Raw genomic sequence first — 24,949 nt, 5'->3', positions numbered from 1 at the left:
AAATTTTTAAAGAAATGTCAATTAGCTAAAATTATAGACAGTGAATAAAAGTAGTCAAACACTAGCTCGCGGTTTGTTTTTCTATTTTTGCTTTGTTTTCTGTTTTATTTATTATATTTTTTTTTTGTTTGTTATTTATAACTACCAATTGCGTATGGTATTGAAGTCAGACAGCGGCAGCAACATAGCACAATATTGCAATGTCTTATAGTTCAGTCGTATTTTCCTTCCTTACTTACATGATAGTTTGTGTATAGAGCAGTAAAAAAAAACAATATAATTCATCTAAGTTTTTGTCTATTTGTATGTAGTATGCATATGAAGAGTATGGGAGTATATGGGAGTATCTTGCGTTGAATATCTTTAGAAAATTTTATTTGTTTTTGTGTTTTTTTTTTCTAAGTTTTCTTTAAATCAATTCAGAATGAGGTATGATACGCTTGTTAACTGTTAATAATTGTATGAAATCAATATATATTTTATTTATACATTCACATACATTTATTATACGGAGTATTATGCACAAATATATTGTATGGTCATATATAAAATGCTTTTGTTCAATAATAAATTGTCATGTAACAAATCTGAAGATTTGTTTGTTATTATCATTATTACTTTTGTTGTTTTTGTTATTTTGTTTATTTTTTTTTTTTCTATTGCCTTTATTAGAAGAACTTTATGTTACTCTGTTTTCAATTTTTCTGTTTTTTTTTTTATATTTTTGAAAAAGTCATTTTTTCTGACCATGTGATATATCTTAATAAAGTTGATTTTTCTATCATGTTTATTGTTTTTTCTTCTTTTGCAATTTTCCATAAATGTAAACTGCGCTTCTTTATACACTGAGACTAAACGAAATTAAATAAAACAGAAAAGAAAAATTGTGGTTAAATAAAGCATGCGTACAGTAGTGTTACGGATTATCTAAATTAAAAGGTTATTGTCATTCTAAAGCTACTGATTGCAAAATTTAAATATTTGTCAGGAAACACGACCTGAGGAGTTATGAAATTACTAGGTATGATTTTGTAAGAATTATCCGTTCGGACGGATGACCTACTAAGATTGAGTTGCTTGCAAATTGTAACTCTCACTTACCCACATGTGGGTAATTCTCTAGAATCATCTTTTTCTTGTAAATAGGAACTGCTCTCAGTCTGAATGTCTCACTGAAGGTGTTATTTACTATTCAAAGTTTTTAGAAAATTGCCCACCATACGGAATGGCCATTCCACCACAGAAATTCTTACTCACGTTTCAGTTTCTCTCATCCCCATAAGTATGCAATGTGAAATGTATAAAAATTATTACTCTTTTATAAGTGTCTTCCACCCCCATAAGTATGCAATGTTAAATTTTTAAAATTATATTTCGTTGTCTTGAATTTTGAATAGATGTAATAGTTACTCTTCTACAAAATGCATTTCAGTACTACAAAAATTAAATCCATTATCGTCTCTTATTCTGTATTATTTTGTATGGATTCAAATCTCTTCGATTATTTAGGTTGGTAAATCTTCCGAATTTAAATATCTTATGACGCCGCACTGTATTTTGAATTTTTTGTTTGAATTCATTTTGCAAGAAAAACTTTAAGAAAGATTGATTTAATTCCTTAAAAATAAAGAAGCTATAAGGAGTAGGAGGATGATATACGAATAAAATTGTTGATTCTTCCTTTTGTACAAAAAAATTCTTAAGAATCTCTTTTGTTTTTTGTTTTTTTTTTGTGTGTATTTGACAGATCAATAGAATCGTTAAAATTGTTGCGTTTATCTTCTTCTTAAGATTTGTTGTTATTTTAAGTATGTTGCAAATTTAAAAATTTACAAATTTTGTAGGTGAATTCTCATGTACTAGAAAATTCGCTGAACAATTCGTTTTTTTTTTTTTTCAAAAAAAGTTTATTGTTTTTCATATTCTTATTTTATGTTTATTTTTTCTCCTAATTTTGAACTTTTAGACAGGTGATTTGATTGTTAAATTTATTATTAAATTCACCGTGTATGTTATTAGAGAAAATTGAACGTAAAGCTTCAAGGTAAATTTTTTTAACCATATTGTTTTTATATTTTCTTTGTTTTTCGCAAATGTTGATTTTGCGAACCTGTTCTTTATGTGCATTCATATACGTACATACCTTACATAATTATGTGTAAGTATTGTATGGTCAATATTAAATTCAGCGATGATTTTTTTTTACCATTTGATTAAAAATTTACATTTAAGTAGAGAAAAAGTTAGAAGAATGAAGTCTATTGGAAGAGATTTGAGAACATTTTTTTTTTTTTTTATAAAATGTGAATCAAATTATGGAAATTGATGGAAATTCAATGTAGGCAATTTGAAATGTGAACTGTGATTGAATTTGAAAAAATATAATTGATTTAAAAATGGAAAATATCGAGTCATTAAAGCAAACTATCCTAGATTTTTACAAAAGAACAAAGTAAAAATTGAATCATTTAAATGGTATTCACGCTTATTTGCAAACAGTTTACACTAATGTTGACTGTAATAATCACTTTTATTAAAATGTTCTTCCACCATATTGATCAATTATTTCAAAAATTAACTAAGGAAATTTTAAATAATTAGTAACATATTTGCAATGATTCCGAAATCTGCCACAAGTAGTTGAATTGGAAGCTCTCTGCACTCTTTCTTTTATTAGGTACTCGTATTAGGTGTCGATTTCTCTACCACACCAACTTTCTTACAACCAAGAGACAATACCCTGTCTCTTATACATTTTGCTAGAGAAACAATGGCTTTCTAAAGCAACAACTGCAATGTTTTGGCGGCTTCTGTTCAGTCATAGCAGACTTTAGATCTTGTTCCATGCTCCTTCAGCGTTAAATCTTTGATTGAATTATGTGCTCTGTGTACCAACTAAAAGTAGTTTTTTCTTTATTCTTTCTCCTTATCTATTCTCTCTTCCCTAAGCATTGGAAATATCATACATTTGTGATATAAATTTTCGTCCTCAGTTTAGCCAGCTCTTTAGATTTCTCATTACCTCAATGAAGACTTTAAACACAAATCCTTAATATTATGTTATAAAGTTTTAATGTTAAGAAAATTGCAAATTAATGTGTTCACTTATCGACTTACCGTTAAATTTACCGTTTTTAATTTAAATAATGGAGCCGAATATTTCCGATTTTCTAAAACTTCTTCAAGTAATATTTACTATAAAAATTTTATTGCATAATTCAATAATCTCCAAAGTACAACATTTTTCCCTTAATCATAGAAAATTTCCACTTTTTCTGTTTTCCGAACTTATAATCTCATCAAACTCTTTAAATGCAATTAATGCGAAATCACTACTTCAGAAGTTTTTAACATGAAGTACATTACATTCAGATGAAAGGAACGAAAATGTCCTATATAACAAGAAAGAAAAAAAAAACTGCGATATTCGATAACCGAGTATTGACTTTAGAAGTATTCTTTTATTTACTTAAAACTCATTTCATTAGGCGCACTGCACATTCTGACATCAACTAGAGAAAAAATACTAAAGTTTTTACAGACAAAAATTATACTAATGGCGGCATTAAGAACATCGAAAGAAAAAAGAAAGAAAATAATGTTGTAATCAGTGGAATGTCAAAGAATATCAAAGATCATAGCTTTAGTTTTCATGTTTTTTTTTTTCGAATCCTTTTCTACCACATAGTTCTTGTAAAATCCAATATACAATCAGTTCTTTTGCAATTTTTTTATACAATTTTAACCAAATAATTTACATATATTTCCATTTTAACTTTATTATACCTTTCACTAGCAAAATAAGTGCAAAAGAAAAATATTAAAGAATTTATTTCATGTAAGTAGTGTTATGGAACTTTCCTTTACTTGTAATATTTTTCGCTTGGTCATTTATATTAGAGCATAAAAATTTCCGTATATTTATTATACTTAATATATAGTGGGCATTCTTCCATTTAACGTAAAAATAAAGCAATCTTAAGTAAAAAAGTAAAGAATTATCACGGCGAAAATAAACAAAATTCACTACGATTATGAATAAAGAGCAGTGTATAAGCTATGTAATACCTTAAACACGAGTAGAGCACCAAAAACTATGAATATATGTACATATATACAAATAACCATTTTATTGATAATACTCAATAAATGAACCCTATAAAAGTTACATAAACAAAGCAAGAAATCTATAGGTCTCGAACAACTCTGAACAACACCATCACATCGCGTCATTACTCATTTGCTATTACAACACCTTTTAATAAAAAAACGTTGCCAGAATAAAGCATCTAATATTAAATAGTAAATACAACCTGCGTAAATTTAATTTGAGAATAAACCCATTAAAGAGCCCTTTGCAGTCACCCTCCGCTGACCGTATTCAACTTGCTCGCTTTTGGAGGTCATTTAGAATGGCCGCTATTCTAGTAGACGCATTACGTAGAATGCAAATAATTTATTCACACGACATTCTTTGCACCTTTTCTATTTTCCTTTGCACTTTACGCTGCCACACCAGAACATTGTCTGTCACTAGACCAGCGTCCTATATGTCAAAATAGATATATACGTAGAACCAATAATCAAATAGCATCTCAATGCTTCATGACTATGGCCAAGTTATGCGTCTTTCTAGGTCTGCACAAATTCATCCTTGCGTAATTGATAAAAAAAAACAACCACCAGCCGTTTTATTAATTCATCCAAGTCAAACCTGCATTCATATACTTCTCCAGCAGCCTTTCCATGGTCTTCAGCACAAATAAACGGCAACTAATTGTTCGGAAATCTCTTGAACTAAGTTCACCAACACAACTCAAAAGTTCGTTACAAAAAATCATCCCGACTTATCTCCATTCTTTGCGCATGTAACCCATGTACAGACAACTGTGGAAGATTACCACTAACCTTTGTCGTCGCTTGAAACAAAATCAACTGTATTAACTCTGGTCTTGGACATATTCCATTAAAATATATATAAAAAGGTTGGCCACACCAATTTTAAATCTTTATATAAAATATTCTCAATTTAAAAGGTAGTCCAAATGCAAAATTTGTTGGTATAAATTTAACAACGATTTATATTGATATTGAAATACGCCGTTTCAATAAAACAAGCAAACAAAATTTAATAAAAATAAAACTTTTTACAGGTAGGTTTAATAAGAAACCCTGAATGCATTTTCATGGTCACAAAATTTTTTAAAATTTTATTTTTCTTTTTATTCTGTTTTTAGTATAGCACATAGTTTCTAAGCGATAATATGTGCGATTTATTGGTAAAATTTTACAAATTCAATTACAATGGAATTTAGCGGCATAGATTATACGATATCACCTTTATATAGCATTACACAAAACTTTATATTCGCGGTTATAAAATAAAATTGTTTTTTTTTTTTTTGTTGTAAAATTCATAAGTGTATAAGTGAGACGGAAAATAAAAATTAAATTGAATAGGTGATTTTGTATACAAGAAGAACACATAGATTGGAGGAGGGGGAGTATCATTATTATAAGGTGATAAATAAGATGCATTACAATTTTTATATTGTTTCTTAAATAAATAAGAATAAAAATGTATAGGAATACTATGCGATAGAAAAGTACAAAAACAAAAAAAAAGAAATTTTGTATTTAAAATAAATTAGAAAAAATAAAAATATAGGCACACCTTTAAATACAGTAAAGGATCATCATCATTACATTCAACGCTATTATCATCATCCATTTTCATTATTAAAACATTATTTAATTCTTTTCCATAAATAACTACGATTATATTATGCTTTGAGGGCATTTCAATACTATAAGAAAATCCATGAAATTTTCTTCATCAATTGAAACTGAAAATCTTTGAAATTGATTTTAAATTGAAACTAAATTTTAATGGAGTTTGTATTTTAAGAATCTTGTGAGATATAAGCAATTATAATATGATTTTAATACATGAGTTTAATTGGTAAGAAGTTCCTAATTCTTAAACGATTATAATTTGATTTTTAAAATCTTATATTTAAATTTAGAATTGATTTAAAGTGATTTTCTCTTGGTTGACAGTACGGCGCTCTGTTAGCGACATTCATTCAAAAACTTAATTCAAAAGATTTATGGAATTGAAAACAGCATTTATTTTGAGCTCAGTTTGAAGTAAAATTACAAATTCTCAGGTACAATTTCATGTTCAGAATAAAATGATCGGAACGTGACTTTTTCAGAAATCATCGCAAATATAATACAGGTATTACCCTAGAAGTATGCAATTTTTAAAAAATATTTAAATTTTTCAAAATTTTGAAAAATCTTTAAAATTATTTTAATAATGTTATAAGGTGTTTGTGATGTAATCTATGGCTATCGTAATTTGAATTACGGACATTACAACCATATTCATGGACATTTCCTATAATTTTCTTTCTTTATTATAAACGTAACACTGAAAGCAACATACAAATAAAGGTCTGTGAAATAAAAATTTTCTTTTTTTTTTTCAAAAATTTAAAAAGGATCAATAATGGTAATGAAAATAAATAAATAAAAAAAAATAATAGAAATTTTACTATTTTTTTTTTGTTATACAAAATCGGTAATAACCAAAAAAATTACAATAAACAAACAAACAACACTAACGAAAACAAAAAAAAAATAGAAACAAATCAAGCAAACGATCTTCACTCTAAAAATAGTGTATCACAGGTTAAATGTGAGGCTACCATTTTATTTTTTTATTTTTTGCTTGCTTTTCTCATTGTAATTTTAACCCGTGAACATTCAAATTTTACCCATTAAAGTCGATAAATTTTTTGCATTGTATTAAAATTCACCTATATGTGAAAAGTGGAAAATGAAAAAAACAAAAACGCGATAATAGAAAATATTTTTTTTTTTTGTTTTGTTCTTACTTATATTTATTGTTTTACCTGTTAAAACACCTTGCACAAAATAAATGTGCTTAATATTAAATAAAATTTTACAAAACGCTTAAAAGTGCATATCGGAAAAAATAGTTAAAAGAGGCAGAAATTACAAAAAAAAAATTGGAAAAAAAAGTGAGTTGACCATGTCAACTCTGTAATTCCCGTGCGAGTTATGAATATCTCAGAGTTGACTATGGGACAGACTATGACTTTAAGTTGCTGTATTACTATATTAATTTATGCAAAATTTCAGTACTTTTCAATAGTTTCTAAAATATGGCCAAACTACTATTGAAATTGTACGGCAGCTACCACAAGAAGCGAAGAAATTTCTTTAAAACACATTGAGCCTACTAATATATTTCTTTGTATGAAATTTCAATATCACAGCAGTTACAGTTTCTGACATATAGCCAAATAAATTTGTATATAATAAAGTACCACGATCATAACCAATTTAAATGGGATTCTGGTACTATAATAAATCATAAGTGAAAATTTGGCGAACTTAGCTCAATTAATTTTTGAATTACCATTGGTACGGATGGAAGGACAGGCAAAGCTACGACGCTGATCAAAAATATATACTACAGAGTCTATATCTCAGACCATTATTTCTTAGCGTTACAAACGGTAAGGCAAATTTAGTATACCCTTCGAATATACGTTTGTATGGGCATAAAAAAAATGCTATAAACCAAAATAGAGATATGAGAATTTTTTTACCTTTTCATTTCTTATTTTTTTGTTGTTTTCATCTTCCTTACCAAGTTAATTCACAAGAATATTATTATAGTACTACATATATACACATTATGTAGCAGAATAGTTTTAATAATAATAGTTTATTTTATAACATTGTGTCGGCTTTTTACATTACAATTACAGGATTTTTTTTTTTTTTTTAATGGATACAGTAAAGTGCATTTTCCAATGAAAGATTACCTTACAAGATGTTTTGACAAGTCAACATAAAAGCGGTAATATATACTATATACATGATGACTACAATATGATGATGGTAATGGTAATAATAGTAATGATAATGATGATGGTCGTCGGTATATATGGGCACAAATATATAGTAACTGCATCAGCAACAGCAGCAGTTTTTATTTCAAGTATATTTCACAAAGCATTTTACATATTTAGCAATAACATTTATGTTCATAAAGTAATATACCGTATAATGTGTACTTACAGTTTTGTATTTATAGTTAATATTGTATTGCAGTTATAGTGACGATGGCGGCAAATTTTCTTAAATTAAAAAAACAAAAAATCGAACATTTTAACTTAAGTGTTCTATGTTATGTTTTCTACTAAGTATTTATTATTATTTTTTTTTTTTTAAATTAATTTTAACTATATGTTAACTTTGTTTAAATTGATTAGAATTAGTTCGGTACAATACCAAATATTGTTTAAGAAAACTAAAGAAAATTAAAGGAAAAGCAAAAAATTAGCGTCTATATAGAAGAGAAAATAAGAAATGAAAAAGCAGAAAAATCTGATATCCTCGTTATAGACTATTCGAAATTTTGTTACACAAAAATGCCGGTAAGCTTTAAGAAAATTAAAAAAAAAAAAAAAAACCTAAACTCAAGAGTTTTTCTCTTAATTTGAAAGTGATGTACTTGGACAATTTTAGAAAGAATGAAAAAAAAAAAAAATCGAAAAGAATTTAACAATACTTTTATCTACATGTTTGAATTAAATAGTTTTTTTTTTTTTTTTTTTTTTTTTTTGAAAAATTATTGAGAAGTTTTTATAAGCTGCAATAAACAATATTGCAAATTTTTATTTTATTTAGTTTTTTTTTCAGTTTTACTTCTTTGCATATAAATAGAAATTACAAAAAGAGTAAAAGAAATTTTAAAAATTTTCCCAGGAAATTCAGATTTTTTGACTTATATAAGATGAATTTTTCATGTATATTCTTAAATGAAAATGTTAAAAGCCGGCAAAAAGAATGTTTGTACAAAATCAAATGGAAATTGTTTCTCCAAAAAAACAAAAAAAAAAAAAATTTTTGTATAAAATTTATTCCTTTAGTAGAAATTGACCTTTTTATAACTGTTATACTATGGAAAATAAAATAAGTTCAAGTTCTCATTAAATGAATATAACAATTAATTTTAATAATGTTTTAAAAATTGTATACAAATTTCTTATTTAGAACTTGTATACATTAAAAATATACAAGTATCCCGATAATGTTCTAGTATTCTTCTTATTGTATTCGGAAATTATAATTATATATTAGACGATTGGTTAGTATACAAGCATCTAGTATAACAAAATAAACATCACTTAGCTAACAAACGTGTATATCAGTAACTATAAATAAAATCGTCACCATTTATAGATGGAAAGGGAAGGAAAAGTGAAAAAGAGAGAAAAGGATAATATTAGTAATAAAAATTTAAGATTAATAGGTAAATTAAGAAATAAACAGCCGAACTCAAATTTATACAACTAATGTGAGGTGAGTCAATAGAAAGTGTCACACAAATTGAGAATAAATTAAATAAAGTCAATGCTACCACCAAGTCTGGTCTTAAGCACCCTCTTACTTACGTATATACAAAAAACAAACGAATACAATTTAACTTCTCGCAGCATACGCGTCACCGGTTCATGCATCCCATAGTCAGTGCTATGACGCGGTTCATCGAAAAGGTCGACTGACCTCATGTTACTGAGATGCTCTCTTCAACAAATTCGGCCCATTAAAACCGGGACAATCCCGAAAATTACTTCGTCAACATGAATTTTTTTGAATTTTCACATATTATTTTAAACTATTATGTAGCAACTTGATTTTTATTGAATATATATTGACTGTTATTAAGTATACGCTAAAAAAGTGGCGGACGGTTTAGCATACATTTAGCTGTAAATTAAAATCATATAAACACTGACATTACAATCGAATAGAAATGTCAGTTTCTATAAAATTCCGCCCGAGTTTTAAATCGAAGAGCAAAAGTTTTTATTATCTAGAACCTTTATTTTGTTTTAGTTTTTATATTAATCAGTGAATATACTTTTCTGGTGTAATTATTTTATACAGCTTCTACCATAGTTAGGTCAATAACATATTAACTTATTTAATATACTGAATATAGAAGAGCTGAAGATGTCTCACGAATGTAATCATAAAATGCTTTGCATTTCTTCGATGTTACCTTCTACAATTAAGGGCAGTATTCGATAAATTCATTCAAAAATATTCATAAAGAATAGTAATGGACAATTTGAGTTTTGCCAAAGGGAAAATGATTTTCAATTATTAATTACTGATTATGGAATCAATTCATTTGAAATTTTTTAAACCATTCTATTTTACATAAAATCCTATGACGAATATTAGAAAACTTCGATATAGAAACTAAATTTTAAAAATTTCCAATAAGCTCATTTAAATCTGAATGAAATTAAATTAAAATTTTTTGTTGTTCCATTTTTCGCAATTCATTCAAAATTTTGCAAGAAACGGATCTGTACATTTCCTTACATCATTGTCATACAATACAAAATAATATTATCAATAATATGGCTGCCATATTTACGCAAAAACACAAAAAAAAAAAAAGAAAATTTTGCATAAAAATTACTTTTATTAATGCAGTCATAATTATTCTTTTATTATGGTAATAATGCTTACCTATAATCATTATTATCAACGCCATTAATGTTAAAATAAAAGTCGAACACTTGATTTAGTACTTTAATTAATTTTTTTAAGCTTTTCCTTTTTATGCCACCTATCAGTTAAAGTTGTACATTCATTCAAACATACTTGTATTTTTAGTAATTGCAGCTTCAATTTCGATAATCTGCTTTAACCTTATTGTTTATGTCATATTGTTATCTTATGAATATAAAAAAAAAAAAAAAACTAATAATAAAAACTATTAAAGTCCAATAAATTTCAATAAAATTTTAAAAGATATTTTGTCTCGATTATAATTTTCTCCATATACCAACTTTCTTATGTCTCCAATTTCCAAGAGTGTTGTTTTTGGCCCACCCAAAGCCATTTTTCATTAGGTTTTCCCCCCAAACAAAAAAAAATGTAAGAAAAGAAAAAAAAATTAAAATTTAAACTAAAATGAAATTTTAATATTTTTTTTTTTTCGATTTCATTTAAAAAAAAAAAAAAAGAATTAAAATATATTTCTCACATTAAAAAAAGTTATCAAAATATTTTTTTCTTTTCCTTTTTAAAATATAAAAATAATATGGCGTTAGTATGTATATGGTATGTGTATATATGTAAATTTATAAACAAAATTTTATTTCATGTAATTGGAAATCAATATTAGCTTCTCTAAAATGCTATAAAGTCATAATAATAAAAATATATTGAGCCTTAAATTGAGATAAAAGTGTTAAAAATAATAAATACAAAATTTGTGTATGTATGTATTTAAAAACACAATATGTACACGTATAAACATAATTATGTAGAATGTATGTGACACTTGGGGAGAATATGAACTCGTATTATGAATTGCATGTTGTGTTTTTCTCTTAAAATATTTAAATAAAATTCTCTAAAATATTTTTCTCTAAAATTTTAATTTTCTTTCAGCCGAGAGTTTGAGTTTTGAGCTTTTACTCTCCTGGAACGATGTTTGGAATTATTAGAGTCTAATGAGTTACAATTTCACATATTATTGTGTAAGACGCATCGCATGAATGTTTCAAATGTTTTTTTAATAATGGAATATGAAAACAACATTATAATGAGCGTTTCAGAGAGAATGAGTGATTATATTAGAAAATAAGTACATATACAAGGTAATTTTAAAGACTATCTAATTCAGCAAAAAATATTTGAAAAATTATCAAAAAAACTCATTGCACTTTTCTCATAAGTTAATTCCGATACCAACATTAAGGGCCTAATCGTCGCTATTTCGCCATTTTACTCGGAAAGTAAGAAGAAAGTGAGTAACTCGGAAAGTAAGAAGAAAGTGAATTTTCGAGTGAGAAAAATTATTTTCGTATTGCGTATTTCGTTTTTTTTTCTGAAATTGAAAGTGAGGCGTTCGATCGATAATTTGGGAAAAAATGAAAAATTCAAAATTAAAAAAATGAGTAATTTTATTGGAAAAGTAAAACATCCATTTGAGAGTTCTGATTTGAAAGTGAATAAAAAGTGAATAACATGACAGATTAATTGTAACGATTCGAAAATAGATAAATTTTTTTAGGAAATTGTCAGTAAAGTCGTGTGTTTCTATTATTGTCATTAAAATGTGACATTTAACTAATTGAACTTGGCATTTATTACATAGAACACCGAGTTAAATACTAAAATTTTTGTATTCAAAATTTGAATTGACTGTATTCCATTGATTAATTCTGTTGTTGGCTTAAGAAGTAATGGCACAACATAACTATAATATACGATTTATAATGTTTCAAATAATTTACAGATGAGCTATTCATCCCCAAATTTTAAAATTTTCTCTAAAGAAGATTAAAATTTTTATAGTATGGGTTCAATCAAAACAGTCTAATAAATAAGTCTATTTTAGAATAAAATTTCAATCTATAGAATTTTTTGTAGAATTTTATATAATTATTTTATTTTATTTACCATAATATCTTTTATATAATTTAAAATACAATATTCGATCACATTGCGGTATCCAATATTAAAAATTATAATATTATAGATAATATTGAAAAAAAAAAAAACAATAATCGAATATTTTGAAAGGCCCACCAAGAAAGACAATTTTAATATATCAATTGAAATCGAGAAAGAAAAAAAAATCAAACAATAATGACCGCGGACTGTTGCCATGCGTCACAACCGCCAACCGATCGATGCTCTCTTATCTATATTATTATTTTTATTATTATTATTATAATAACATTAAAATGCACCTATGACGATACTACATATTTCTATATACAAACTGTTATGATGTGTAATAACGACCATAATGCCCATAATATTATAATAAATGTGTTAAATTATAATTTTTTGGTATGGTTGTTTGTTTAATAAAAATTAATAATAATGTAATGATGATGTTGGTGGTAGTGCTAGCGATGATGATGATGATGGTCGTCACCAATATTTTATGGATAAATATGTAACTATCTATAGTTTCATATCAATTAATTTTTAATATATGACCATTTCTGACCGATCGCTGTTATTGATTATTTTTCAATATTTTTTACGTATAGCTACATACATTTAATATAGATGTATGTTGGTGTGTATGTATAATAATAAAATTTGTTAAATATCTTATTCTATTTTATAAATCCATATATTATTATTTAAAATGAAAAAAAAAAAACTATTTTGTATATTTGTGTATAATATGCCCATAAAAAACAAAGTTTAAAAGTAGAAAAAGATATCCGAAATCGGATCTTTATATTTAATAATATTGTAATATATAGAGAGCACAGCACCTGATTCCCTATGTGTACGCATTGTTAGTACATAAATAAAAATTTAAAGAGAAAAAATAAAAAGAATTCATTTAAATTTTGATTAGCTGTTAGTGACACTTTTATAGATCAATTTTTTATTAAAAATATATTCGACGATCATTTTACGTCACAATATAGATTCTGGGATTTTCTTTTAGAATTTATGAATTTTATATAAGAAATTACAAATAGAAAGCTTATACAAATAGAAACTATTAGCACTCAAAAGATTTTAGAAGAAAGATTAAAAGCTGTTCTATTCATACTTATTGAATATTTAAGAAAAATAATTGATTCAAGTTAATCCCAAGAATATTAAAATTTTGTATTAAATTTCTTTTGTCTTCAATAATAACTCAAATAAGAAATATTAAGTGGCTTTTCAGTTTAATACACCAAATGCCATTATAATTAGAAGTTGACGTTAAAAGAATACTTCATATTATTCTGAATTTCTAAAAATAATGAGAGCTATACACCCAATAAAATTTTGAAGGAATATACTTTGGGTATTGGCGATCTGTGAAAGAATTATATGGTGTCAACATGAAATTTTTCTGATGGAATATGGAGTCATGATTTCCAGTTGACAGGAATTGAGAATGACTTTTACCGGAGAGAATACATTTCTGTTTATAGTTTAGCTACGTTAAAAACCATGGCAGACGAAATAAAATAGGGGTTCGGTGTTTTTGTCATTGAGAGAGCTTAGGATCATTATATACAGAGAAGGATATAAGAATAATAGGAGCAGTGTTTTGTAATAATTTCCAATCATATTAAACGACCATGGTGTCATTTCTGAGGAGGAACCACAGCAAGAATCCTGGCTCTATTATCTCTGATTTCGAAAGAATTTCAATCAATTAATGCAATCGGAATTTTCACGAGTCACTCTCTCTTTCATAATATGGCGAAGAGTTTTTTTAGAGAGGATGCCATGATTATGAGTCAAGGCATACTTCGCGTTTTCCGCTACGAGTATCACCTCCAGAGGATATAAAAGAGAAAATACTTAAGTGAGTTTCAGTTTGGAGATTTTAAAGAGTTGGCGGAATTTCTCTTACTGCTACTACTTTAAAATTACTATAACACAAGATTAATACATAATTCAGCCGCAAGAGAGATAAAATGTAAAGAGAGAATTAATTGAATATATTAATATTATTGTTCTTTTGGCTCCTCTAAATTGTAAGTATGCTTTTACAGCCTCAATAGATCTTATTCGTGTTGTGTTCATTGTCTCTACAGTATTCCCCATATGTTCAGTTATTGTTTCAAATACTTGATTTATGTACTCGCATGTATGTTTGATATTGTTGTTAAACGCTGTCTCCCGCCGTAAATGTTCTATTATAATCAATATTCTTCAATATAATTACTGTGGATAGTGATGAATAATGTTCGATTTTATTTTTAGGGAGCGTGTACCAGTTACCTTAGTGCACAGCTAATTAAATAAAATTTTTTGTGAAATTTACAATGTTGTTTTTTTTTATTAAATAATCCTCAAAATTTTTATTACTTTTTATAAGACAGCTTTTTCTTTGGTATGGTAAAAGAACCAAAAAAAAATGAAAGCCAATTGGTGGATATTTAAAATTATAAATTAAGATTAAAATATAAAAGTCTGATAATTTAATATTTTAATAAAGTAATTTTAAAATTTTTTTTTTACAATATTTCTTACCTCACATGAAGTTTCTGCTGTTCTTCTGTCACAAATCGAATACAATCCAATCACTTTGTTCTCTTGTTCTGGTTATTTGCTATTTAATTTTTATTAACGTAATTTTCATTTTAAATGCAAAAGGATATTCAAAATTAAAGACAGGTAAATCCACACATTTATAATATATATATATATATATATATATATATATATATGCATAATAATGACAATAAAACAGGCTTAAAGTTATAAAACCCACACTTAAAGCTCCTTTCAAAATTTACAGCAAAACAAAAAAAAAATTAAACCTCAAAAAGAGAGTTAAAAAAAAATATACAGGTTTATTCTTCTGGACAGAAATAAGAAGAACAAATCCTTAAAAAAAAAAAAAACAGAAAATGAACAGAATGCAACAATGCTGCTAAGAATTAAATTTGGAGTGAGGATAAAGTAAAAGAATTAATGTTAAATGAAGGTGTTGGATAAAAGCGGCAATGATTATGTTTTTTTTTTCTCTTTTTTTTTGAAATTATTATGCTTGTTTTTCTTGAATAGCTTCTAGCCATTTAACCATCTTCTACATATACATAAAATGTTTTTTATTCTTTTTAAGTTATTTAGAATTTTTCATCTTATAAAATTATTTTAGCCAAAAGAGATGAGATAAGAGAAGAAAAAAGAATCGTATTTAATAGGAGTAAAAGGGTTGTGTTGTGTGTATATGCCTGTATTATGTTGGCATTTAATTTTTTTTTTTGTATACGCATTTTTAACAAAATGCGGTGATTTTGAAGGCGCGCAGTTATAGTCGCGGCTTTATGAATATTTTAGACTTTTTTTTTTTCTTTTTTTGGTATTTATTATTTCTGTTTCATCAGAATCACTGTTGTTGCTGTCGGATGGATTGGAAAAAAACAATATATATATATATGAATATTATCTGAATAAAAATGCACTTGTCCGTACAACTCTGCGGGTTCGTAATATATTCTTGTATACATACATAATGTAGGTTTTTACGTAATTTTTTCCTTTTTTTTTATGTCTGTGCATATATTTAGAATAAAAAAAAAAAAATTGGTATTTCTTTTGCGTCTATTTTTCTTTTGTTCCTTAAAGAATTGTGTATCTTACGAGTCTTTTTTCGATTGTTATGATTTTGCTTTCCTTGAGTATTTATTCAATATGGTTGTTGTGTGTAAAATTGAAGATTATAAGTACCTGTATCTTATGTAAAGGTATAACATTTATTATTACATATTATAATCATTTTTATAAATTAATAAAAATCCCTTAGTCAATCACCCTCTTCAGAGAAAAGTAAAAATCTTCAACACGTAGCCAGTTAATCTCTTTGCAAGCCACAGAATCTGTGTCAATGATGCTTCCTATAACTGCTCCAAATCATTAAAGTAGTAATTTCCAAAAAAGCATTCTCTCCTCCACATCAAACATGGTTTGATGTGCACGCGCGGAGACCATACTCAATTATCTCCTATTAACATCCTATTAACAGTAGCTCTTAATTTCTTATTCATCTTACATAAGGAACAGTCGCCGGGCAATGAATTAATTAACATGCCGAAGTCCAATTTATTATACGACATTAACATCATTTTCTCATTCCTACATGGCCAAAGCGTTATCGATATTCGGCGCGTGCTTTCCCAGAGGACGTCATTCCTCCTTCTATCTTCCTTATGCGCTTTGTTTTCGAATTTCTTAAGCTTAATACGCATCACTCGTCTAAATGATCCACAGGGCCGGGCGCAATGATATTATTATTTCTGGCAAGACTTACTATTTTATAAATACAAGACAATTTAATACAGTGAAATTACTATATTTAAAGAATATGATCCCATCTTATTCCTTTTCAATTGATCTTCTCTTATTGTTGTACTCATATTAACGAGAATGTTCAAATAAAAATTAAATAAACGTGTGTATATATGGGATAGTATACCAAAATATTATAATGGTTAGTTGATTGGTAATACACCTAACCTTTATAACCGCTCTATATATGTGCATTCAATTCTAACCGGTTTTTTCTTTTTATTATTTCTTTTATTGGAATTCATTATATTGTTATGCTGGTACAGGTGAATTTGTCCTTGATAAAACCACTAAAAATGTAAAACAAAACAAAAATAAAAAGAGAAAATAAAATTCAAAAAACAATAAAAGAGATCACCACAGAGAGTTTATTAGACGGGGCTTTATTTTTTTCCAGTAGGTTGTTTTTTTTTTTTTTTTTTGTTTATTTAGTTTTGAATTCTGCTGAAAAGTTGATTTCTTTTAGTGGTTTTTTAGTACCGATTGAGTTTGTTATAGTTTAAATTGTTATGTTGAATGGTTCCTTATTATTTTTAATTCTTATATGCAATTTAAAAAAAAAAAATTACTTGTAGGAGACGGACTGCATTAATCCACCCTCGTGTATAATTGCAGTATTGATTTTTTTTTTTTACATATTATTATGAATAAACTTTAAATTGTCATAAAAATGTTCAATGTATATGGCATACCAGTAAAACGGTTTATTATAAATCGGATATAAAGTACAATATAAGGTATGTTGGTAAAGGTATAGAAGATGTATACCTAAAATCTACATTGTTATAAAAATTGTATTAGAGTTTAACTTTGATTATGCAAATACAAACTTACTTATTATGTATATATATATAAATGAAAAATAACAATTGTGAAAAGATTGTAATCATTACAAAAAGATCTCGTTAAAAATATGCAATATTTTTTATTTTTCCTCATATATTTTTGTAAAACAAATACAAAATTTAAGAAGAAAAATAATAAAAATTAAAGATTTAACTGAGATTAAAAATGAAATTTTTTTTCTTTTTTTATTCATTTTGGACGGAAATATGTAACCAACGCATAAGGTTTAAAAAATATTCGCAATAATATAGGTAGTTACTATTAATATTTTCTTTTTGATTACTTTCTTATTGTTTTTCCCAGTAAAGTACAAGTAATCAAGGTGCATACACGCGTAAATATCGTATGTTATGTATATGATCTAGAAATATTTTTGATTTTGTAATAATAATAATAAGAAGAAAACGAGAAAAAATATAGTTGGCCGGGTCGTTCTCTGATACCCATACGAATTTGTTATCCTATGTGCGAATAAATACGCCATAGCTGGCTATAGGACAGACTATGACTTTAAGTTGCCGTATTACCATATTAATTTATGCAACATTTCAGTATTGTGTTTTTCGAAATAATGTGTGTACAAAACTACTATTGAAGTTGTATGGCTGCTACCAGAAAGAACCAAGCAATTTCAACCACTTTTATAAAACATATTGGTCCTACTAATATATTTACTTGTGTAAAATTTCAATATCACAGCTTTTATAGTTTGAGTATAGTCAAATAAATTTTGAAATTGTATGGAAGCTACCCGAACCAGTGTCCCGATCATATCAAATTTAAATAGAATTCTTGCATTTACTATAATAAATCATTTCTGAAAATTTGGTGAACTTAGCTCAATTAGTTTTTGATTTATCGTTGGGATGAGCAAACAAAGTCCACTCAAAATTTGAAGCTGATCACTTAAAAACATGCATTTGTGTCTATATCTCAGACCATTATTTCTTAGCGTTACAAACGGTAAGGCAAATTTAGTATACCCTTCGAACATACGTTCGTACAGGTATAAAAAAGACTTAAAAATTTAATATACAAAATTCATATGTATTATAAACGCAAAAAAAAATACATACACATATCTGATTAAAATTTTATGAAGAATTCTAAAATTATAATAGAACTTTATTCTGTTGCCTTGAATTTAGCCGAAATATTTGAAAAGAATAAAATATAATGTGCGTAATGCATGTTGCCTTACATATAATTATACTCTTATGTATGTATATGTGAAATATTTTATCATTTTTTAACATCATGAATTTATTTAAAATTTTAAAGTGAAACGAGAGCACATTACGCAGTGAGTTTATTTAATTAAATTGAAAAAAAAAGAGCTTGAATACTTTTAAATGTTTGAGAAAATCTCAGCTGTATACAAGAAAATTTTAGTAAAAATTTGTGTTCTAACCGAATTAAAGATGCCTTTGTATTCGCCTGTGATTTAGTTCTATTTAGCTGTTTATAAAAATTTCTCTAACGCGTTTAATAGGTAAATTACGGTTTACATGAAGGTGAAGGTAACCCGTCATATAAATCGAAAACGAGTCTTGGCCCTTTATTGATTTTCAATGTCTTACTATGTGTCCTACAACTCCTGTCCTCTATTAGTGGAATAAATGCTTGACTCGTTTTTTTCTGAAGACGGCTCTTGATATATGTCGATTATTCCGCGACAATTTCTGTTTTCAGTTAAGCGAAATAGTTGTCTACCAAACATGTGCCGTTTCACTTTTGTTGTTGAACCTACTCTAATTACTTCTCTTTCGATACTGTTAATTTATAATTACAATTTCGAGTCTTGCTAAAAGATCGTCTGCGCAGTTTGCCCATTATTTGAACACACAACTTCTGTTCCCTGCCGAATTCTGTAACTGATCTACCCAATTCTGATTTTGGTTATTATTTATTATATTAACTAGTTCTTCGTCGCATATTTCACTGATATCAATTTTTAAAACCTTTCGTTCCCTTACTTTCGCAGCAAAAGGGCTCATTTTTATCTTCTCAAAAATCGTTTTCTCATTTATCAATCACTCCACCCATTTCTTGGTGGAGCGTGTTCTTTCACTCGATGGCTTAATTAGTACTGCAGCTCCTCTTGCTCTCGGTTGTTTGTTTATTCGATTGTTCGTTGTTTTTCGCTATGGTCCTACCTTTCCGTTTCTTTACTTTACTAAAATTATTCTTCTAAGCACTACAAATAGAATAAAGTGGAATAAAATTTTATAAATTCAAAATATTGCGTGGTCAACTTATTAATTAAATTATTCAATGGTTACAAATTTTTTTTTTTTCTTCAAATCAATATAAAATTTAAACCTGTTACTCAATAAAAATAAAACTAAATTTTAAATAATATTCTGAAATTCATAGTAATTGCGTAAAATAAGGAGTGTTTCTATAAGTATTACCTATTTTTGTGTAGTATATAGAGTAATAATATTATTCAATTTGTAAAATGAACTCATATATGCTCTGTCAATTTAATAAAATTATGTGCTGTTACTTTCGTCATGTTAAACAGTAAAATAAATTAATAATCAGAATCGTATAATATTTCATAAATTTTTTTTCAATAGCACAACTATGCGCACTATAGCGCATATTATTACTTTCTAATTAGAATAATTGAATATTATTATAAAGTACCCATATCTTATAAACAGCCAAGTTAAATTAATTTTATAATATTAAAATATTCAAATAAGGTCTGACAATATTATAAAACAAATAAAGTATTTAGTTTTTCTTTTTTGCATTTTATTTTATTCATATTAAATTTATGATGTATGTAAATTCAATTTTATAATGCAGACATTTTAATAATTCCGGATATAATAAAATTATATTGTATGTGTAAGAAAATAACACCAATAAATATTTGTCATTCGTCTAGTAATCATTATAATTCATTATAAGAAAATATAAAAATACTGTTATAATGAATTCTATATTAGTATAATAATATAAAATAAATGTTATAATGCAGGTGATAATTTTTTCTAGATAACTCTGATTCAATTAAATTTGTGTTTAATTCTATAAACTTGTGTTATAACACATAAGATATCATAAAAAAGTGATAAAATTTTAATCTTTTATATACTTGTATCAAAACTCTTAAATCGCAGGGTAAATTACAATATTATTATACATTATACTTACATTTAATATTAATGTTAATTTGTGGGTGTTTAATTTATTAATATCATAATAAAATTTTTTATTATAAAACAAAATGCCAATTAGAAATTTGTTTAAGTTTCCAGGATCTTTTTTTGAATTTTATCAATTTACATAAAATTAACAACGTGTATAAAACAATTAATTCCATATTTCTTAAAATCAAAATCAAGTATAACATATAAAATGCGTTGATGCTTTTTGTTTCTATATTAATGCTGATATGCAAATTTGTTTTGAAATTTTAATAAATTTATTTAACTTTTAATTTATTATAATTTTTATTTAATTAAACAGATTGTATAATAAATTTAATTTTTATTAAAATTAATTCAATTTAAAAGCATTTCTAATGGAATGAACAGTTTTCGTGTATTGATCAGCTCAATTTGTTAAGAATATTACACTACATGCGCTAAATTTGATTACGAACTACAGGTATTCCTATAGATTAGAATTCGTCAAGAGCTTTTGCACTGAATTTGCTCCCTGTCAGGCCAATTACGACATTTTAAGATGGCTTTATTCACCGATTTTTTCGAAAATGGAAATGGTTTCGGTGCTTGGGTTTTCCCCGAGACATTTCCGGTTGTCCGATTCATGTAGTCTTCCTAACGAGTGTGGACACAAATATATTGAGAAATGATCGGGGTGGTAAAATGCATAGAGACTTTCAGTGCAGAACAGGTTGTGATTCACATCAACACTGTTAAGATATATATTTATAGGCATTATCTATTGTTTCAGCAAAGGAATGTCGCATTCACCAGGGAAATCTGCAGCAAGAAATCCTGCCGATAGGCAAAACCAATAAGAAGAAGCCCCTTCTGCGTACGAGAGAGCAAGGAAGGTGTTGGCAAAATATAATCTTAGGAAGTTGCAGGTTGCTGACAGTGTCTCGGGTTAGTACACGAGACACTGACCGCTGAGGGAACATGAGACTAGACTGTGATTGCTTTTAAATGCATTGTGTCGCAACTGTCAGAAGACATTTTTGCTGTATCTCTGTGAGTGTCCTGCTTTAGGCGGAACTAGACTGATAACCTGTTATCAAATGTTCGAAGGCGATCTGGTGGTCACGGGTGTTAGCAAGCCAGCGTATTTGCACTAATTGGGGTGTTGCTAACCTGCTACATCAGTCAGATCAACCAGCAAAGCATATGACCCTTCAGACTCAAAGTCTTCATAATTTTTTTTAGATGATTTCGTTACATATTTATTTAGTTGTGGACATTTCAGATTGTACTTGCACATACATTATATTTGATGAGCTTTATGCTGATATACTATCTATTACATATACGAAATTTCGATATTTATTGTGTATTAACTGGAACGGACATCCAGTAATACTATAATTATACTTTCTATTATTGAATATAGACATATCTATATAATATGGAATATACCCACCTTATGAGGTTCGATGCCATAACAACAGCAACCATTACCAGGTAATTCCGTTAATTTACGATATGAAATCTGAAATACAATTCTGAAAATTATTTAATATTTTGAAAGATTGCATATCAAAAGGCGCATTTCGATAAAAATTAAATCTGATATAAGTTATTCTATTAAAAATTACAAATATTATATTAAGGCAATTTATTATAATTAAATATTTTGAAAATGAATAAATCATAGGTACTCCCGCATTATAAAGAGGACATTAAACTTTAATTTTATACAAATTCTAAGTTATAAATTTTGCAACAAGTATTTTATAAAATAAAGTTAATTTCGAAGAAGATTTTCTATTTTTATTAATTCTTATTCTTTATTCTTTTTATTTGAACAAAATGAGAAGAAAAACAAAAAGCAATTTTACATAATGCTTTTGTGATTTTATTCAGCTTCCTTATTAAAATTGAAATTCTATTTGCGAATACAAAAAGAAGAAGAAGAAGAAAAATTACAAATTTATGCGATATGACAATTTTTTGTTTTTTAAATTTTCCTTATGTTTTTTATTACTTTTCACTCTTCTACTGTATATATATTTACGTTATGTGTAGTATGTAGTATCTTTAATACACATACATATATTTTGTTTATTATCATATAATAATTTTCTTGAACAATATCTTATATGAATTGCGAACAACTTATCTGAATAAAATTTTCGTTAATTGGTTAAAGCAATTTGAATTTTCCAAAGGGATTTTCCTCATTTTATTTTGTCTTTACAAAAAATTATGCAGAACAACAAGTTAGTATTATAAAAATGTATATATAAGATCCGTATTGGTAAATAATCGTTATGTAAGTATATACTTGTATTTTATTTATTACGTCTCTTTAGTTTTGGTTTCTTTCTGAAAAAATAATAATAATAACAAAAACAGAACAAAAATTTATAATATTTATTCTACTGATATTTTTAAATTAAAACAAGAGTTAAAGGAGGACTTTTAACTTTTTGTATGGTTCTTTTTTATTTACTACATTTTTTGTTTTAAATTTATACGAAATTTTAATTTTTAAAATCCCAGAAAAAAAAAAAATAAATAAATAAACAAATTTTATATATTACCTTAAGCATAAGATCGTGATTGCGTGAATACATTTATAACAAGCTTGGATAATTCCTTTTTTAGGGTCCACTAAAAAACATAGTCAAACAACGACAACCAAATGAATAAAATAAGACAAAAAAAAACTAAAATTAAACTATATGGAAATTAAATCAACTATCATCATCATCATCATCAACATCATCATTATCATAATTATCATTATCAATATTATTATAATGGTATTATGGACAGAGTTGTAATTTACGAATAAATTCACGTTTTCATTGACAATCAAGCATCAAAAATAGCGTTTTAATCTGGAACATGTACTTCCAGAATGATACTAGACTTTGCGTCATCTCTTAGTCAGTCCCAAAGACCTGGAAGCCAGATATGCTCATGAAAATCCTTGCACTGCTTTTTTAATACTACTTGTAAAAAATAGATCTAATTGGAATGCAATTTATTAACTGACCAAACAAATCACGAATGAACAAAAGGAAAGGTATGTACTGATGTTGCAAATTGCATTGAAGACTACATTTATGTCGCCCAAAGGATTCGGTATATCTTCAAATAGGAACGTATTCATGTTACTACATGGAAGTTTCAATTATTTTCTAATTGTTGATTACAACGATTTTGGGGATTATTCATCCAATAAATGATCTCCAAATTAACTAATGGGACATCGATGAGGAAGTGATGGTGGTAGTGAATAATTAAATGAAATTTTTAAATAATTTAGCAGAAATTCAATTACACACAACATAATCTAACTAACTATATTTTATTTTCTCGGATTTCCATGTTACGGTACATTCCAAATTGGTTTCTCTATATCAATTTAATATATTTATTATTGATTCGTTGTATATAGTGCCCAAAATAATAAATAAGTTACATCACTAATAGTTCACGAGTTGATCTAAATATACAGATATAGGCAATATTAGTATCAGAGTACAAGTATAGGATCCAAAATGTAGAATACTTGTAAGTCTGTAAATATGTAAATATTTTTTGTACATTTAATTTTCATGAAGAAAGGTTCATTTTTGTTTTTTTTAGTTTTCTCTTAATGATGATGATCTTTGTCCACATACTATAAACAAACTAAATTTGATAATGCCCAAAATCTATATGGAAATTTTATATTTGCAAGTAAAACTTTTAAAATTTGAAAAATAAAAAAAAAACATAAAAAAGAAACAACGAGGAAAACATAAAAACGATTTAAGAATTTTCAAAACTGTTTTTATATACTTACCATCATTTGAAGTTTTAACTGACTTTTCTACTTACCGTTTCAATAATGTCTTTTTCTTTATCCTCCTTCAACAGTATTTCTATATTAAAAAAAAAAAAAAATTTATAATAGTAAATGTAAAAATCTTTGAAAATATTTAGATGAGGTCAATTTATCAGAGGTCATAATGCAGTTCAGTTTTTGTAAGTGCAAAAGTTATAGATAGCCTAAATGTGCCTAGATTTATTCT

The 24,949-nt window shown here is 26.6% G+C and overlaps 1 protein-coding gene across 1 annotated transcript in view; it reads right to left on the bottom strand.

Moving 5' to 3' along the window:
* Positions 1 to 5,674: 5,674 nt before the first annotated feature.
* LOC129612200 (zinc finger protein 287-like) overlaps positions 5,675 to 24,949 on the bottom strand; it is a gene marked incomplete at its 3' end in the record, with an annotated part of 53,291 nt that continues 34,016 nt past the window's right edge. The window contains exons 4-7 of the mRNA XM_055525719.1: positions 24,756 to 24,799; positions 22,345 to 22,413; positions 6,161 to 6,249; positions 5,675 to 5,807 (exon numbers count right to left, since the gene is read on the bottom strand). Of these exons, the coding sequence (XP_055381694.1) occupies positions 5,675 to 5,807; positions 6,161 to 6,249; positions 22,345 to 22,413; positions 24,756 to 24,799 (335 nt within the window). The remainder of the gene's footprint in view (positions 5,808 to 6,160; positions 6,250 to 22,344; positions 22,414 to 24,755; positions 24,800 to 24,949) is intronic.

Source organism: Condylostylus longicornis, unplaced genomic scaffold (genome assembly GCF_029603195.1).
Source record: "Condylostylus longicornis isolate FDR11 unplaced genomic scaffold, ASM2960319v2 ptg000063l, whole genome shotgun sequence".
NCBI lineage: Eukaryota > Metazoa > Arthropoda > Insecta > Diptera > Dolichopodidae > Condylostylus > Condylostylus longicornis.
This window is presented reverse-complemented; position numbering and strand designations above follow the sequence as displayed.